Below are 15,404 nucleotides of genomic sequence, written 5' to 3' on the forward strand. Positions count from 1 at the left end.
TAAATGTTGGGCAGTAGGAAGAGGAGTCATTCTTTTGTAGTCTTGGAGAAATGAGTTGTGTGAGATGTGCCCGCCTGTCTTAGCAAGTGAACGATGTTGAGAGCTTCTATCTATCTTTTTAACTTCCTCTGCTCAGCAGATCTGTTGTCTTGTAGGTCTCGGGAATTTCTAATGTTCCAAATTTTTGTATTTTTTTAATTAGACTGATCAACAAAGAAACTGATACTGTTGCTCTGGGGTGGGGAAGGACAGCGGTCTGTGTGAGAAAAACCATGTCTGTTCGGGAGTCGTTTAACCCAGAAAGTTATGAACTGGACAAGAGCTTCCGCCTGACCCGATTCACTGAACTGAAAGGCACAGGCTGCAAAGTGCCACAGGATGTCTTACAGAAACTGCTCGAATCTCTACAAGAGAACCATTTTCAGGAAGATGAACAGTTCCTGGGGGCAGTTATGCCCAGGCTGGGTAAGTAGTTAACTGCTCCTCTAGACGCGTGTGGTCCCTCTGCTTGGTCTGCTTAGTGATGCGATCTCAGTTGTGGTTTGTGACATCAGTTTGAAAATTGTGTGTTGTATAATGCATGCACAGCATCTAGAAATCTGAAGAATGAATGTGTTGTCATTTGTTGGCATCTGGGATACAAGAATATTATTTTAATTATTTAACATCCTGCAGTGCACTCAACTACAAAGAAAAAAGCAGTCAGAAATGGCTATTGTGATAGGCATATGCTTAGGCTTTAGTCTCCTCCTCCCTTTCCTCAGAAGATACTTTGCAAACTGAAGCCCTATCTGTTATTTTCTGGACTTTAATATTAATACATTGACTTTGAAAATTCATGCAATTGATGCAATGAATTTTATGCAACTAGATGACTCAGAGGTGAAATTCCTCTCCCGGGTCAGAGATAGTGAACAAGGGAAAACTTTATTGCTTCAGTGGAGGCTGGGAGCAGATGATTTCAGTTGTCATTTTTCCTTTCAGTCCTTTCATTGTTCTCCACTGTAACTTATTTGCTCACCTGTAGAAGCTGCCTGGGAAGGGCTATCTTTACAGGACCTCTGTACTTGCCAGCTTCACTTTCTCTTTGGTATTTGCACAATGATGCAAGCAGTAAGGGAGAACAACCTGCACAAACCACCTACATGGTGAACAGGGCAAACACAGGGATTTTGATACCAGCTACTCTGCCTAATACTCATACAGATAACTTAATGCAGATAATGTGTTTAATGACACCTTTAATTCTGTTTGTCTATTTAGTCAGCCCTGCATATTCCATCTCTACTTTGTGGTGCAGACTTAATTCTTTTCCTCAATTTAGGAATAACAATGTAGCATTTATTCTAAAGTAATTTATATGTCAATTTAGTGTCCAACAGCCTTATTTAATATTTTTAAACATTGCTAATTGTCTGCTAGGAGGCTAACAGGTTGTAATCCATTATTCTGGTAGAAACTGAATTCAGAGAGAGATTAGTAAGGAGCCCATGTTCTTGCTTAAACAATGGTGATCTTTGTATGAAATATCTAAGCAGCAATTGTGTGTGGAGCTGGGGTGGCACTATAATTTAATATTCCCAAATAAAGGACACTTCCAGCTTCTTTTATCCCCAAATTGCTATTTACATGGCATTTTTTCTAAATTAAATAAGTTGTTCTCAACAGTGTTTCAATTTGGCAAACGTCTAAAATCAGTAATAGCTTGGTTTAGATTTAATTATCTAGCTGTTTGGTTTTTTCTCTCTTGTAAACTTTCACACTCTAAAGAGTAATGGAACTACTAATAGCTTTTTCTTCTCTAGCTATATGAAGAGGTAAAAAGTAGACTAGTGTCATCAGTATGTAGGTGTGATACTAGGTAACAGGAAATCTGTTAGTAAATATAAGGTGGAGAGTTCAGATCTCTTAAATAGATGCTTTTGTGGGGAGTATGCTTTTAACAAATGTGTCTGCAGAGAAGTTTGGTGTTATTTGCCTCTCATACCTTGTGCTTAAGAGGGAATAGGTAACTTTTACAGGCTGTGCATGTGCACCATGCTTTTGAGATACAGTCAAGAAGGAAATTGCCAATAGCAGGATCAAACCCGCTCCTGTTTAGTTCTGCAAGTGCAGTTACCAAGAACAATCTTAAATTTTGCTGTTGATATAGCTGTAAGAAACTATTAGTTTAATATTATTTCTCAGAGCTGTTACACACCTTGAAATTGCTGTTTTCAGTCACCTCTCTGAACAGATTTCCTCATTTAGTGAGTTGTTTGGTGGTGGAACGAAAATGTAGCCTCAGAAGGACTGTCATGGCTGCTTGGCCTGTCAAGCAGCACTTCTGCTGAAGTTGTGGAAAACCACACAAGGGAAATAAGTCTGGCAGGCTTATGGCATGAAAGGTTAACTGAGGGCAAAAGAGCTCCTCTACACAACCCACACCTTTCTGTAGCTGCCAATATGCATTTCCCTGGAGACACTGGATGTCATGCAGAGTGGCTTGGTAGGTTCTGTGGAGGATGAGCAATCCTAAACTAGTGCTCACAAGCTTCTGAGTATCCCAACTCTTTTGTGGCAAGATCTGTCTCCATAGGCAGGAGAGGCGAGATCCTCTCCACCTATATACCTGCTGCCTGGTAGACCTGCTGCTGTGTGTCCTCAGCAGGACCTCAGATACCAGCAGGTCACTTCATCCCTCTGCAGGGCACTACCAAATGCTGACTTGTAGCTCTCACTAGGTATTGTGTTTCATTAATACATGGGGAAAAGTTACTGTGTGACATCTGCTCCCTGAAAACTGGTTGGTTGGAGGCTCTTGCCCTCTGAGGTATGCAGGGTAATTCTAGGCAGCTTGTTACCAGCTCAGGAAGGGGGCAAGCTCCCTGCCATTGGCACGGGGGTATCGACAGGGAGCAAGGCTTAGCTCCCATGTTGTGTTTTGTCACCTGCCATGTTTTTGTGGGTTCTTGCATTGCATCAAATGCCTGGAGGTTTAATAGAACTTACTCTGTTTGACATACCCGCTGTTGGGGAAAAGGCTGCGCTTGCTGCTGTGGTTTTCTCAAAGGAGTTTCCCTGTCTAGCACATCATCATGGGTGAATCACCTTTCATCAAGGGTCTAGGCTGTGACTTGAGGCATTATTTTTGGTCCTCTAGAAGTGAGGAAATGCCCTTTAGGGGAGGCTGTGTCTTTTTAAAACTTTTTGCTGTTGACAGTATCAATTCACATAATTCCTCATTAAATGTGCCTGCATACAAGCACAGATGTTCTTAAAAGCAATGTTCTATTATTATGCTGCAACAGACCATACAATGTGGTAGTTTAGTTCTGCTTTCAGCCATGGACACTTCTGTTCCAGTCAGTTCTCACTCTTTGCTTGGTTTTCCTCTTATTTGTGCTACGTGATTTCTCTAAGGAAGGAATTTGCTGTGTCTGTTTAGGCAGTATTGTGAGTTGTATTTCACAGACATGTTTTAGAAGTTCTCTTGTTAAGAGCAACATAAAATTAAAGGCAGAGTCACTCACCTCACTGATGAATTTCTGTCTTGGCAGGAATTGGGATGGACACTTGTGTTATTCCATTAAGACATGGAGGTTTGTCGTTGGTCCAGACGACAGATTATATTTATCCTATTGTGGATGATCCTTATATGATGGTAAGTTGGCTAAACTAAATTGTTAGTTGTATTGCTGATTTGATTTGTTCTTCTCACCAACCTGATGGCAGTTCTGACCATTTCTTGTAGATGTGCAGTGCTAATTGATTAAATGCATTCAGAGTCTTTCTTAAATACGTGAGAAGAGGGAAGGTCATAGTCTCATCTTGTAATCTTTTCCATGTTGGCCAGGAATGCTGCAGTGCTGCTTTTTGTAGGTGAAAGTTGGGAGAGCTGCCACTTCTAATTCAAATTTCCCTCCATTTCTTAGTCTGTGGGATTTGGCTTGAAAAACCCAAATGGGGTGGAAAAAAGATGTATGTGAAGCAGCAGAGGGAAACTCCACTTCAGAGCAGAACTGCATTGTAATTGGCCTTTTTTTGAGGTTCTGGAAAAAAACAGGTAACGTGTTAGAAGTGGAAATGCCTAAGTGACAGTAGTTGGCAATAGCACCTGGCAACTTCAGATTGCTTTGTGCGCACCAGTTTCCCATCCTTCTACCTCCACTTGCAGATGATTATGTTGAAATGACTGGTTGGAAGTTGTGTGCACTTTGACTTCAGTTCCTTCTGTTTATTTCATTAAGTCCATCTCAGGTTCCTCTGTGGTGTTATGTGTGGCAGTGATCAGGAATGACTTGAACAGAAGGTCATGGGGAAACTAACTTTAAAAAATAACTTAGCAAAGCTTTAAGAAATTCTACAGGAGGTTTCATTAAATTAAAGAAATTACAGAATTGATGTTTCCTGTGATTTGAATGTGCCTCCTTTGCTTTATGGCATGCTTTTACTGCTGTTTATATGATTGCATGCTTGATTTGCTGCTGTTGATTTATTTTTTGCTCTGTGAGACCTGTCAGGTAGGTTTTGGACATGCAGTTTGAGGTTGGGACCAGCTAATTTTTTTTATCTTGCTTGATGACCAGGTGTTGTCCATGTATGCAAGCCTAGCTCCTTTGATTTCTGTTCCAGAAGAGCTCTCTTTCTGTAAACTGAGCAGCCAAGGTGCTGGGCTGGCCTCTGGAGTACAAACTTGTTGAGCTGTCCTGAGAAATTTTGAATCAAGTGCCTTGCTTCAATATCATGTGGAAACACATCAGGAACCAGAGAAAAGAAAATAAATACATATATATGTAGTTGGAGAGCTGTGTTCAAGTTCATCAGCTGAGAAACATTTCTCACTGTGTAACAGAGACTTATGAGGGACAGTGTGAGAAGGCTGTGGTGAAACAAGAGGGTTGTTTTGTTTGGAGGTGCAAAGGGATTGAGATGCTGCAGGCGTGGATAGATGAACCTGTGCCCTGATGAGGTTTAGACTAGTGTGGTAGGAGTGGAATGTAAGTGTAGCCTTTGTCCATCATTAGTGGTAGCATCATAGTTACAGTCTATTCTGTGATCCACCAGTAGCTGTGACTCTGGAGTTTTCTGACTCTCGAGTCCTTCACATTTTATTCTTGTCAACATTCGTTTTAATGTAGTGGCTCAGCACTTCTAATCTGTTTACAGATGTGTATCTCTTCTTGAAAGGTAACTGAGAACAGGGATTCTGTCACAAGCCTTCTTGCTGGTACCTCCAGTTATGATCCAGCAGAGTGGATCCTGGTCCTCTGGCCCTCTACTCAACTCTCCCTCTCTTGGGGATTAGAGTACCTGGGATGACATAGACTGCCATTTTCTTGTGTCGACCAACGTCAGTTGGAGGGCAGTCAAATACAGTTTACCACAGGGTTTATGGATGCTTGTTAAGAGAAGAGGAACAGTAAGACTTAGGAATTTTGTGTCTAGGCTGTATAAAGGAGAGTGCTCTGGACTCCTGTCTTCAGGACAGACTGCTGCTGCCCTGTTTTTCCAGCTGTTTTTTCCCGTTTTCAGTCTAGACTTGCCATGACCCGTGCCTGTCATTACCAGTCTCTGTTCTCATGATCAGTTACATGCAGTCTATGATTTGTTTCTTGCTTTTCTGTTCTATCTCCTTGCCTAGTCAATTTTAGCCTGGTTTTGGATGGGTATTCCCTGATTAAGAGTCTCTCTGTTTCTCTGTGCACAGTGTCTCTCTTCCTAGTTGGGGATAGGAAGCAAGAAGGGAAAGCCAAAAGTGCAAATGGACTCTAAGCTGGGTGCTGTCACAGAAGAAATTAGGAAACAGCTGAGGAAGGCAGAACTGCATGTGGACTCAGCTGAACTTCAGATTTCTGCTTCAGAAAATAGCTTTCTCCCACTCTGTCACTGCCTATTTTAGAATAAAGTTCTGCAGTTACATACAGAAAACCTCTTCCTTTTTTTCCCTCCTTTCCCCTCCTCGTTGGCTTTGTTCTTGAAAACACTCAATCCATGTTGTCCAAAGTGTCCCTATAATGGACACCTGTAAAATTTTTATCAACTTAAATTGTTTGATATTGAAAAAGTTACAAACAATTGAAAACATGTTTCATAATAATAATCAAGTTACTGGTAATAAGTAAGACTGGTGCTGGGCTCTGTTGTGGCACTATGAAGGCACGTTTTTTAGTACAGGAGCTTGAGACTGGCTGATTTGAGAGTGGAGTTCCTTCCTGCTGCATTCCAGAGACCTTTTTTCGTACCCTTTTAAGAAGAACCTTCACTTAAGACTGGGAACAGAAGTCTGATACTCTATGCCTTGCCTTTATAAATAGTTTGTAATGCTGCATTTAGCAAGCAGGCAGGTAGCACATGGGACCCAGCTATGCTGACCTCTGTTTGTGAATCCTGTATTGTTTATCAGTGTTCACAAACTGTGTGTAGTTCCTCTGCTCCTTCAGGCTTGGGACTTCCACTCCCTGAATTTCTTACCGTAGTGGTTTTGCCAGTTGGCAAAAGAGGTGTTAGACTGACCTCTGACTACTAGAATAGAGAGCTTTTGTTAGTGTGGTTTTAAAAACTTATCTGTCATTCTTAAGAGAGCATAAACCTGCAGTTTGCTTGGTAAATAATGAAGATAGTGGAAAATGGTTTGATAGTCTCCTTCCAGAAGAGGAAAATGGCAGGCCTTAGTGTTCTTAAACATCTAGAAATTTAACAGCCAATATCCATCAAACTGTGCAGTAAGCAACTTACTCTTAATAGTTTAAGATTTAAATGATTAAGACATATTCCAGTTCCAAAGATAAGGGATTCCCCTGTTGCCACTGGAAGCTCTTGATTTTATGAAAAACTGGATTATATTTAATTGTCATTTGGAGGTGTATTTCATGTCATGTGAGGTAACTGCTTGAAAGTATTAATTTTTTACAAAACTCCTGGATTTGTGATTAGGTGGTAGAAATATGTTTAGGTGACTTTCCCATCCACAGTTTGTCTTCTAGGTAAAACATCTTTCTGTAGTCCAAATTCAGTTGAATATAAGCATGTATTTGTTTTTATCATGGTGGTATTGTCTGTGAACTTCATGAAAAGCATATATTTAAAATAAAAGCCAGATGCTGGTTACAGTTCTGCAGCTGTAAACCCAATTTTAATAAAATGTGAGGAGTCTTCTAGAGTAACACAAAAGAATTTATCCTGTATTTTACAATTGTGTTGCTATCCCTTAGGGCACATCCTTTATCAGAAAGTGCCACGTCTTCATCAGTAAACTCAGTGTCTTGTGTGCTGGGTCCACATTACCACAAGCCCTGACTGGGATCCAGTAATTTAGCAAAATTAGAGTAGGTAAGCTCATGTGACCCAAGTGGTCCCTTCTCAGTCCTGGAAGCTTCAAGACTTTGTAGAGTAATCTTGAACAGAAGACTCAGTCTCTTGGACAAATTTTTGTTAGTGGAGATGTTCAGACACGCAAAATTCAATTAAAATCTATGCTCTGTAGCAAAATTCAGCCTTACATTGTCACTTGAACAAGTGACAGAGTAAGCACATCTCCCTCACTATGTAAGTGGCAGGGGCAGACATCTCCCCTCTGTAGGTGTGTGTGCTCCTAAGTGGTGACTAGGCCAGCTTCTGGGAGCCCTGAGCTCCTTAATCCCCAGCACATGCTGCCTTCTGCAGACAGCTTCTTATTGACATCATGACAGAAAATACACCCCAGTGTGGCTGTGTGGTGGTGGCACAACTGTGTCCTTGGGGAAGAAGAGTACTCTCCTAAAAACTTAGGAGTGTGGATGTGGCTTCCAGGCTAGTGCAGAGGAACAAAGAGCTTTCTCATCAAGGTTGCTGTCTCCTACGTATTCCAATGCACAAGAGATACAGCAGTGCACACCTTCTGGATTAGCTTCCTAGCAGTTGTGAGTTGCATGCAATGGTTGTGTGCAGTGTGTGCAGTTTTGTGCTGCAATAAAGTTCACAGGAACATATCAGATTAAGTAAACTGAGGTTGTTATCAACCTAGATTCTGTCGAGCTCAACTTCAGCATCTGAAATTAGGCATCCAGTCTAAACTCAGAATGAGATTCCTATGTAGTATGTGAGGATGTTGACCAAGACAGCAGGGATTCTCTGTAAAGAGAGCAGGTCTGCTCTTCTGGACAGTCACGTTGCATGAACTAGATCATCCCACATATTTGGATGACTCTTAATGCAGGAGCCTGTGGAATAAGCAACTGTCTCAGAGGGCAAAGTTGTGCTGGAAGTTTTTTTTCCATGGCAGGCATTTGTCTGACCATTCACAAACAGTCCTGCAGATTTATTTTTTTGGTCTTTCTTTCTTTTTCAGGGACGGATAGCATGTGCCAATGTCCTAAGTGACCTTTATGCCATGGGGGTCACGGAATGCGACAACATGTTGATGCTTCTTGGAATCAGCAATAAAATGACAGATAGGGTAAGATTTTTGCTACTTGCCTTTGAAGGAAGACAAAAACAGCTCAACATGCTTAGAATTTATTTACTTTTAGGGTATTTTCTTCTCAAAGTTCAAACCCTTTTAAAGAAGAGGTGGTTTTATTGAATGTCTCAGTTCATAGCACAGGTCTTGAGATCATAGTGTGGACCCTGAGATCCAAGATCACTTGCTAGAAGTTTAGTTTTCTGTGGCATTGTAATCTGGTCCTGCTAATGCCTTCATCTTCACCAAAATGTGGTCACTGCTCCTGTCTGTTCAGGACGATATTGCTCCAAGGTAGTGTTTGATTACCAATTCATGCATCAATTTAGAGACTTCTGGTTTGCTTAAGCCAGCTTTGTAACCTATCTCTGAAGCAGAAGAAACAAAAATAGCTTGTTTTTTCTTTTTTTCTTTATTTTTGTGTGTGTGTGAAAGTGACCAGCATGTTTGTTTGCTCTAGCAAAAGAGGGATGTTTATTCTTAGAAGGAAGGAAGTTGAAACTTTACAGATTAGTGGCAGCCAAATGCAGCTTGATTTAACTTTGCCTTATTGCTGTGCCTGATTACAGCAGCAGGATAATTGTTCTGAGTTTCCCAAACTCTGATTTCCTTACTTTATGAGACCTTTTGAAGAACTTTTCTTCAGTGTAAGAATGTCTCTTCACGTCTTTTACAAAGAGCTGTAAAACCACATCTGTAGGGAATAACATGATTTTCAGGAGGCTGACCTCTTATCAGGGCTGGCTTTTCTGTCATGAACTATTTGCTGTAAGAGCATTTGGCTTGAGTGAGTAAAGCCCTGGACCAGTCTTGAAATGACTATCACTGCTGTGTATGGAACTCTGACTTCTGTTTTGATCTCTAGGAAAGAGACAAAGTGATGCCTCTAATTATCCAGGGTTTCAAAGATGCAGCAGAAGAGGCAGGAACATCTGTCACTGGTGGCCAAACAGTGTTAAATCCCTGGATTGTTTTAGGAGGAGTGGCCACGACAGTCTGTCAGCCTAATGAATTTATAATGTAAGTTAAACCATTAAACAATCAAAGGCACTGGTCTGAAGGGGTACAGTAAAAATCCTTTTAATAGTATGTTGTGATCTTGTGATCTGTCTCCTGGTGAATAAAACAGTATTGCTTGCATTTGTCCTTAGCACTCAACAGATGCCACTTTTCTTTTGTACATATTTGCTATTTTAAACAGGTTGTCATTTACTTCTTCCCACTCCCCAGTATCTTTTAATCCTATTCTCCTTTTGACAGGAGAGTTAAGCTTCTAACCTTGTAGGTATTGAAGACTGTTTTGGAACACAAACTTCTGTCATATTTATACATACATTTTAAACCATCTTCCCCTTATCCTTTTAATGTCTGTAGAGAACTACAGAACTGCTTTTTCACAGCATTCTGTCCCTTTAACAGGAGCTTGATTTTTAATGTCCTGCTGTGGTATGTTACACTTTAATAATGAATTTGTTTGTGATCCTAGTGATAGTTATTTTATGCCTTGAATAACAAAGGTCAATTTTTTTTCCCTATCCTATTTTACATCTCTAGTAAATTGAAAGAAAACATGTGATGTTATGTGTGTATGGCTGCAAGCATTGTTCTATTCCTAGAAAGAAGCACTGACACCTTTAAATAAAGTTTGCAGCATTTTGCCCAAAAAATATCCCATGGCAATAAATCCCAAAGAATAATTCTGCAATTAGTTTTTTAACTGTGCGACAAGATACACAGGTTTGTGAAAACATAATTATTAGCACTTATTTCTAATAACATGTGTGAATCTCACTATGTAATTATAATATATGAATTATTTCATTTCAGGCCAGACAACGCAGTGCCAGGAGATGTGCTTGTATTAACTAAACCCTTGGGAACACAAGTGGCTGTAGCTGTCCACCAGTGGCTGGATATTGTGAGTACACTGCAAAAAAAGAAATAAGGAAGAGGGGTGTGAGTTAAAGGTGACCTTCCTCATTCCCTCAAAATGGCCAAGTTCAGTAGTGTACTTACTAAGTACACTGTGACCTCAGCTGGGAATGTTCTACCACCTCTCTCCTCCTCCTTCCTTGCTGTGTCAACCTTATCTATTTGCCTTCAAAACTCTTTTGGAATCAGGACAGTTTACTGTTTTGTGCTCAGTGAGCCCATCTTAATTGCATCTAATTCTTAGTTTCCAGCCATTACTGTAATAATTGTTTACTAACAGAACAACAGACTAGCACCCTGGGTAAAAGCTATGCCCTACTCCACCTGCCAAAGTAATTGGCAAAAGCTTATTGATGGTAATTAGGCCAAGATTGCTGGCTGTGTTCATGGGCTTTCTGCTTGTGTACATGGAAATATATCTACGTTTCACATGTATTACCCTGTGCATTCAATAAGAATATTTCTAGCAGTATTATGTATGTAGACCTACTTCCATCTGTTACTTCAGGCAAAAAATGTAGCTACTGAACTGAAAAGTGACTGCAAAATTGGCATCTGCTTATATTGTCTGGCTCCCAGTAAATGTCTTCAGAATTATAACTGCTCAGTTTACACTTTAAAAAGATGCATCTTTTCTACTTTTTGGACTACTGAGCCAATAGATTGGCAGAGGAGTGAGTTGAAATCTGCTTTGCCTTGGCTGTTGGCCACTACATTGTCAGATGAGCTCTAATTACAAAGCTTGTGTTAGCAAAAATGGGAGAGAACCAGCTTAAATCTTCATTGGAGTCTGAAGTGTGAGCAACAAGAAAAAAACATTTTTCTCCTTCTTCATAGGGTCTGGCCTAGCAATTTTGACCTCTGCAGAATCCTGCATTTTCCAATCAGATATAAGGATCAGGGCCTCAGATAATCTTGGTATGAAAATGAAGTGAAACAACAAGACACCAATTTTATAGTATGTTTTCTGGGCATGTTCTTACTACTTAATGTATCTATTATTGTACTGACAAACAGACTTGCAAGTTAAGGGATTTCCACATATTTCAAGTACTTCTAATATCCTTGGCTGTCAACCAGAAATACTTTGTGGTCTGAAAAATGAGGACAGCAGGGAAATCAATCCTCCTATTATATGTAAATAGAATATATATTTGATTGTGGTAGGAAATTTTCTGAGTAGCTTTGCTGCCTTTTCTGTAGCTTTGTTTTGTGAAAGAGAAGGGAAAGTGAAACTAGAATTACCCATCTCAAATCCACCCACAAATCAAATTTTGGTACAGAATTTGACTTTTTTATTGAAAAGTGTGTGGGAGAATGTACATAATACAGCAAGTTTATGCATAGGCCAGAAAGGAAAACTGCAGTATGGAGACATGTGCCTGCAAAACAAATTTGAAACAAAACCCAAAGCAACCTAAAAGCTGAGGTATTTAGTGAGTAGTGAAAGGAAGATTCAAGTGGAGGCAAAATTTTCCTCCTTGGTTGGTTGCTGCCAGCATTGTTGCAAGCAAGCAGCAGCTGTGTTGCTGGCAGCAGCTGTCATAGGGTGAAAAGGAAGAGGCTGCAGGGAGCTGGGCCCCTCATGGGATCCCCAGGGGATGAGGTCAGGGATGTGCTGGGGATGGGGTGTGAAGCCTTGGCTGCCAGGCTGATGATGAGGATTGATTAGGCTGGTCCACAGCTGCGAACTGGCATCTATGTGTCCTTTCCTCTTTCAGCTGAAAAGCATGAAAGAGGTTGCTGTGATGTGTCCCTTCAGAGGGTTTTCTAGCCTTTGCTGTTGTCTACAAATCCTTCTCATTTAGAAATCTAAGCTTGCTGTTTAAATTGTTTGGGGATTTTTGTGAGCTTTTCTGCCTTTGTTTCCTCTCTACTAATCCCAGTATCTGCTATATTTGTATCCTACCTGTGTCTGTGGCTCTTAGAACCTCGGCCTTGAGTTCTGCTTCCACCTCATTTATGATTTCCATACCCATCATCTGACTGGTTTCCATCCCATTATCAGCCTCAGAACTGTTTTTGAAAACTAAGGCAGAAGGACTGCTCAGGTTTTCCAGTCATACTGCAGTAAGAATAATCACTGCTCTTTCCCCTCTTCGGTAGCCTCATTTCTTTATTTGTTTTTCACTTTCTCTCTCTCTCTTACTTAATTGGTCAGACTCAGTTTGACCTGATTTCAGAAGCTCTGATCTTGCTGCCATACTCCCTTGCTCTTGAACAAATGATTTGTTGTGCCTGACCAGTCTCTTTCCCCCTCTTGCCATTGCTGTGTTTTCTCTTACACTCAAAGTTAGTACTCACTTGTGAAGGATAAGAGCCTCCTTGACAAGATGCTTCCCCAGTGCAGGATCATATACCAATTCTTTGTAGTTTTTTGCACCTTTGGTTAAGTAAGAAGTTAGTTCTATGCATTTATTCTGTGGGATGGCTGGGTAGGCATGGTGGGATCAAAAACCCTATTTTTGTTTACTTTTAATTCTCTGTGATTTTATTTCCATTAAAAAAGAAAATCAAACCAGTTTGTAGTGTTGCTCTTAACAGCTAAATGGTTGCTTTGTTTCATTCTGGATCTGGAATTACTTCATCTTTGAATGAAACAATTGCCCTTTATAAAGGTACCATTTCCTAAATTGTTCTGAAACCCTTTGGGGATGAGCAGCATTGCTTAGCATGTGATGGAGTCCTGAGTCCACACGGGACACTGGAGAATGAGTGGAAGGAGGTGCTGATATTAAACTGTAAAGAAAGCTTATGCAACTGTCTTAATCTGACCTCATTGGACTGGTGACATCCTGCCTCAGCTTACATTCCTCAGACCTGGAGCTGTGGATATCAGTTGCCTTTTTTGTCAAAGTGTCCAGATGTAACATCAAGAATTTTCTCTTATAAAGCCAGAGATTACAAATCACAATATCCAGCAACACAGTTCTTTTAATTTGGCTGCGGGTTTCAAGCCGGGAAGTTGTCTCGAAGGAGTTTTTTGCCCTAGGGTAGGTTATTCCCTTCCACTCTGCTGCTGAAAACAGCATTTGAGATGCTTAGGACCTAATAGATTTTTAAATGAACTTCAGGGGTACAGCAGAGCAAGGCACACACCTGACTGTTGAACCTTTTGCCCTTCTTTAACTGAGTTTTAAAAAAGAAAAAGTTTAAGTACATTCTGAATTAAGGACTTTTTTTAAGTGGTATGGGTGTGCTCTGTAATATATAACTGAAAATCTAAAATTATCACCTTTGTTTCATCCATTAGCCAGAGAAGTGGAATAAGATCAAACTAGTGGTAACACAAGAAGATGTAGAACTAGCATACCAGGAAGCAATGATGAACATGGCACGACTGAACAGAACAGGTAAGAAAAGATGTGTTTATTGGGAGGGCAAAGGGGAGGTTGTGGGTCTTTCCAATTCCATGCTTAATTTAATTTCACTGCCATGGGGAGGTGTGACACAGACACTTTATCCCATCTTTCTGCTGTTCAGTGTTTGTGAAGCAAGCAAATTAGAATTGCACGCCCTTTTTTAATTATACAGCAAAACCACAAATGCTGCTGGAGATGATTATGACTCATGTGAGTTCTGCAAGTAACATCCCAATGAGTTACAGGATGTTTTTAAAGGGAAGTATATTGGATTTGTTCCTTCTGTGCCTAGAGAACTCATGAGGGCCTGACTGTAATAAGGTTAAAAAAGTTTGAAATAGAAGAATAAAGGAAAATATCTTCTTTTTTTGTCCACTTCTATTGAAATTTTATTTTTTTTAATTATGTTATGAGCTTCCCAAAGTGTGGAATACATAGCACATGTTTTCTGGTTTTGGGGTTTTTTCCCCTGGTTTTGTGGTGGTTTTTTATTTTGTCTTTCAATAGGGGGAAGGTTCTTCTTGGACCTTAGAAATTTTAATCCAGGATTTCCCTTCTATGTTCAAAATATCTTTGGAGAAGCAGAGAATTGAATTAGGTGTTTCCTTACATTTCAGTTGATAGAATGGGGATGAAGATCTATTTATTTGGTTTTCATTTGCTATTTGATATGTCACCCCACTGGTTTTTCATTCTTTCACAAAGTCTTCCAGGAAAAATAAATGACCAGGATTGTCTTACAGTAAAGAACTGAGCTCCTGCTCATGTATTAGGAAGTACCAAAGAAAGGCAAAGCATTCTTGGTTTGGTTTTTCTCCTTCACTCTTGTCAGACACCTTTAACAGCACTTTAATATTCTTAACAGGAGCTATTGTCCTGCATGCAGGGTGCCCTTCTCCCACCAAGGGCTGTGTAGTTGCAAATGCCTAAGGATTTAATGAATGCATACGGGGGAGGCTGGGGCCCTTCCTCCACAACCTGCAGGCTTTGTTCTGAAGGTTTTAAGCTTTAAGTATCCAGAAATTAAGTTCTAATGTGATGATTTTATGGAGAGGCAGGGAAAGAGATGTGAGAAAACTGACCCAGGATGATGCTGGTCCTTGCTCTTAATGAAGCAAAGCTGAGCTCAGAATCTCTCTAGCTCTCAACTTTGGGGAGTTTGAATCTGGAGCAAACCCCTCTTTCTTGGACTGGTAACATAAATTAGTAGCACATGTCTAATAGAGCATGCTCATAAATACAACTCTAGTGTTGGATTTTCAGCATGATTTAATAACTTAAATACAAGTCGAATTTTTTAAGGATTACATGCAGTATTGGTGAATTCCAATTTCTTTCAAGCATGATTTTTCTTAAAGCTATGCAACTTCATTCAAACTGCCCATAAGATTACTGATGCATTGCTTTTGCTGGTATTTTTTTTTCTGATTTGTTTTTTTTTTCCCTCCTTCTCTTGTAGCTGCAGGACTCATGCACACTTTCAATGCACATGCAGCTACAGACATCACAGGATTTGGAATCCTGGGGCATGCACAAAACCTTGCCAAGCAGCAACGAAATGAGGTGTCCTTTGTTATTCATAACCTTCCTGTGCTTGCTAAGATGGCTGCTGTCAGTAAGGCTTGTGGCAATATGTTTGGCCTCATGCACGGGACTTGTCCAGAGACATCAGGTACGTGACAGTTGTGCCA

The 15,404-nt window shown here is 40.3% G+C and overlaps 1 protein-coding gene across 2 annotated transcripts in view; it reads left to right on the plus strand.

Annotated features, from left to right (window-relative positions):
• Positions 1-207: 207 nt before the first annotated feature.
• The window catches only part of SEPHS1 (selenophosphate synthetase 1), a 21,094-nt gene continuing 5,897 nt past the window's right edge, over positions 208-15,404 (plus strand). Inside the window, exons 1-7 of one of the 2 annotated variants that reach the window (XM_010001263.1) lie at positions 208-465; positions 3,540-3,643; positions 8,309-8,416; positions 9,285-9,439; positions 10,247-10,337; positions 13,605-13,704; positions 15,173-15,385. In XM_010001263.1, coding sequence (XP_009999565.1) covers positions 273-465; positions 3,540-3,643; positions 8,309-8,416; positions 9,285-9,439; positions 10,247-10,337; positions 13,605-13,704; positions 15,173-15,385 — 964 coding nt within the window. In that variant the 5' untranslated portion in view covers positions 208-272. The remainder of the gene's footprint in view (positions 466-3,539; positions 3,644-8,308; positions 8,417-9,284; positions 9,440-10,246; positions 10,338-13,604; positions 13,705-15,172; positions 15,386-15,404) is intronic. The other variant, XM_010001264.1, reaches the window with a different exon arrangement.

This window comes from Chaetura pelagica, unplaced genomic scaffold (assembly GCF_000747805.2).
Source record: "Chaetura pelagica isolate M959 unplaced genomic scaffold, ChaPel_1.0 scaffold66, whole genome shotgun sequence".
In the NCBI taxonomy this organism is placed as follows: Eukaryota; Metazoa; Chordata; class Aves; order Apodiformes; family Apodidae; genus Chaetura; species Chaetura pelagica.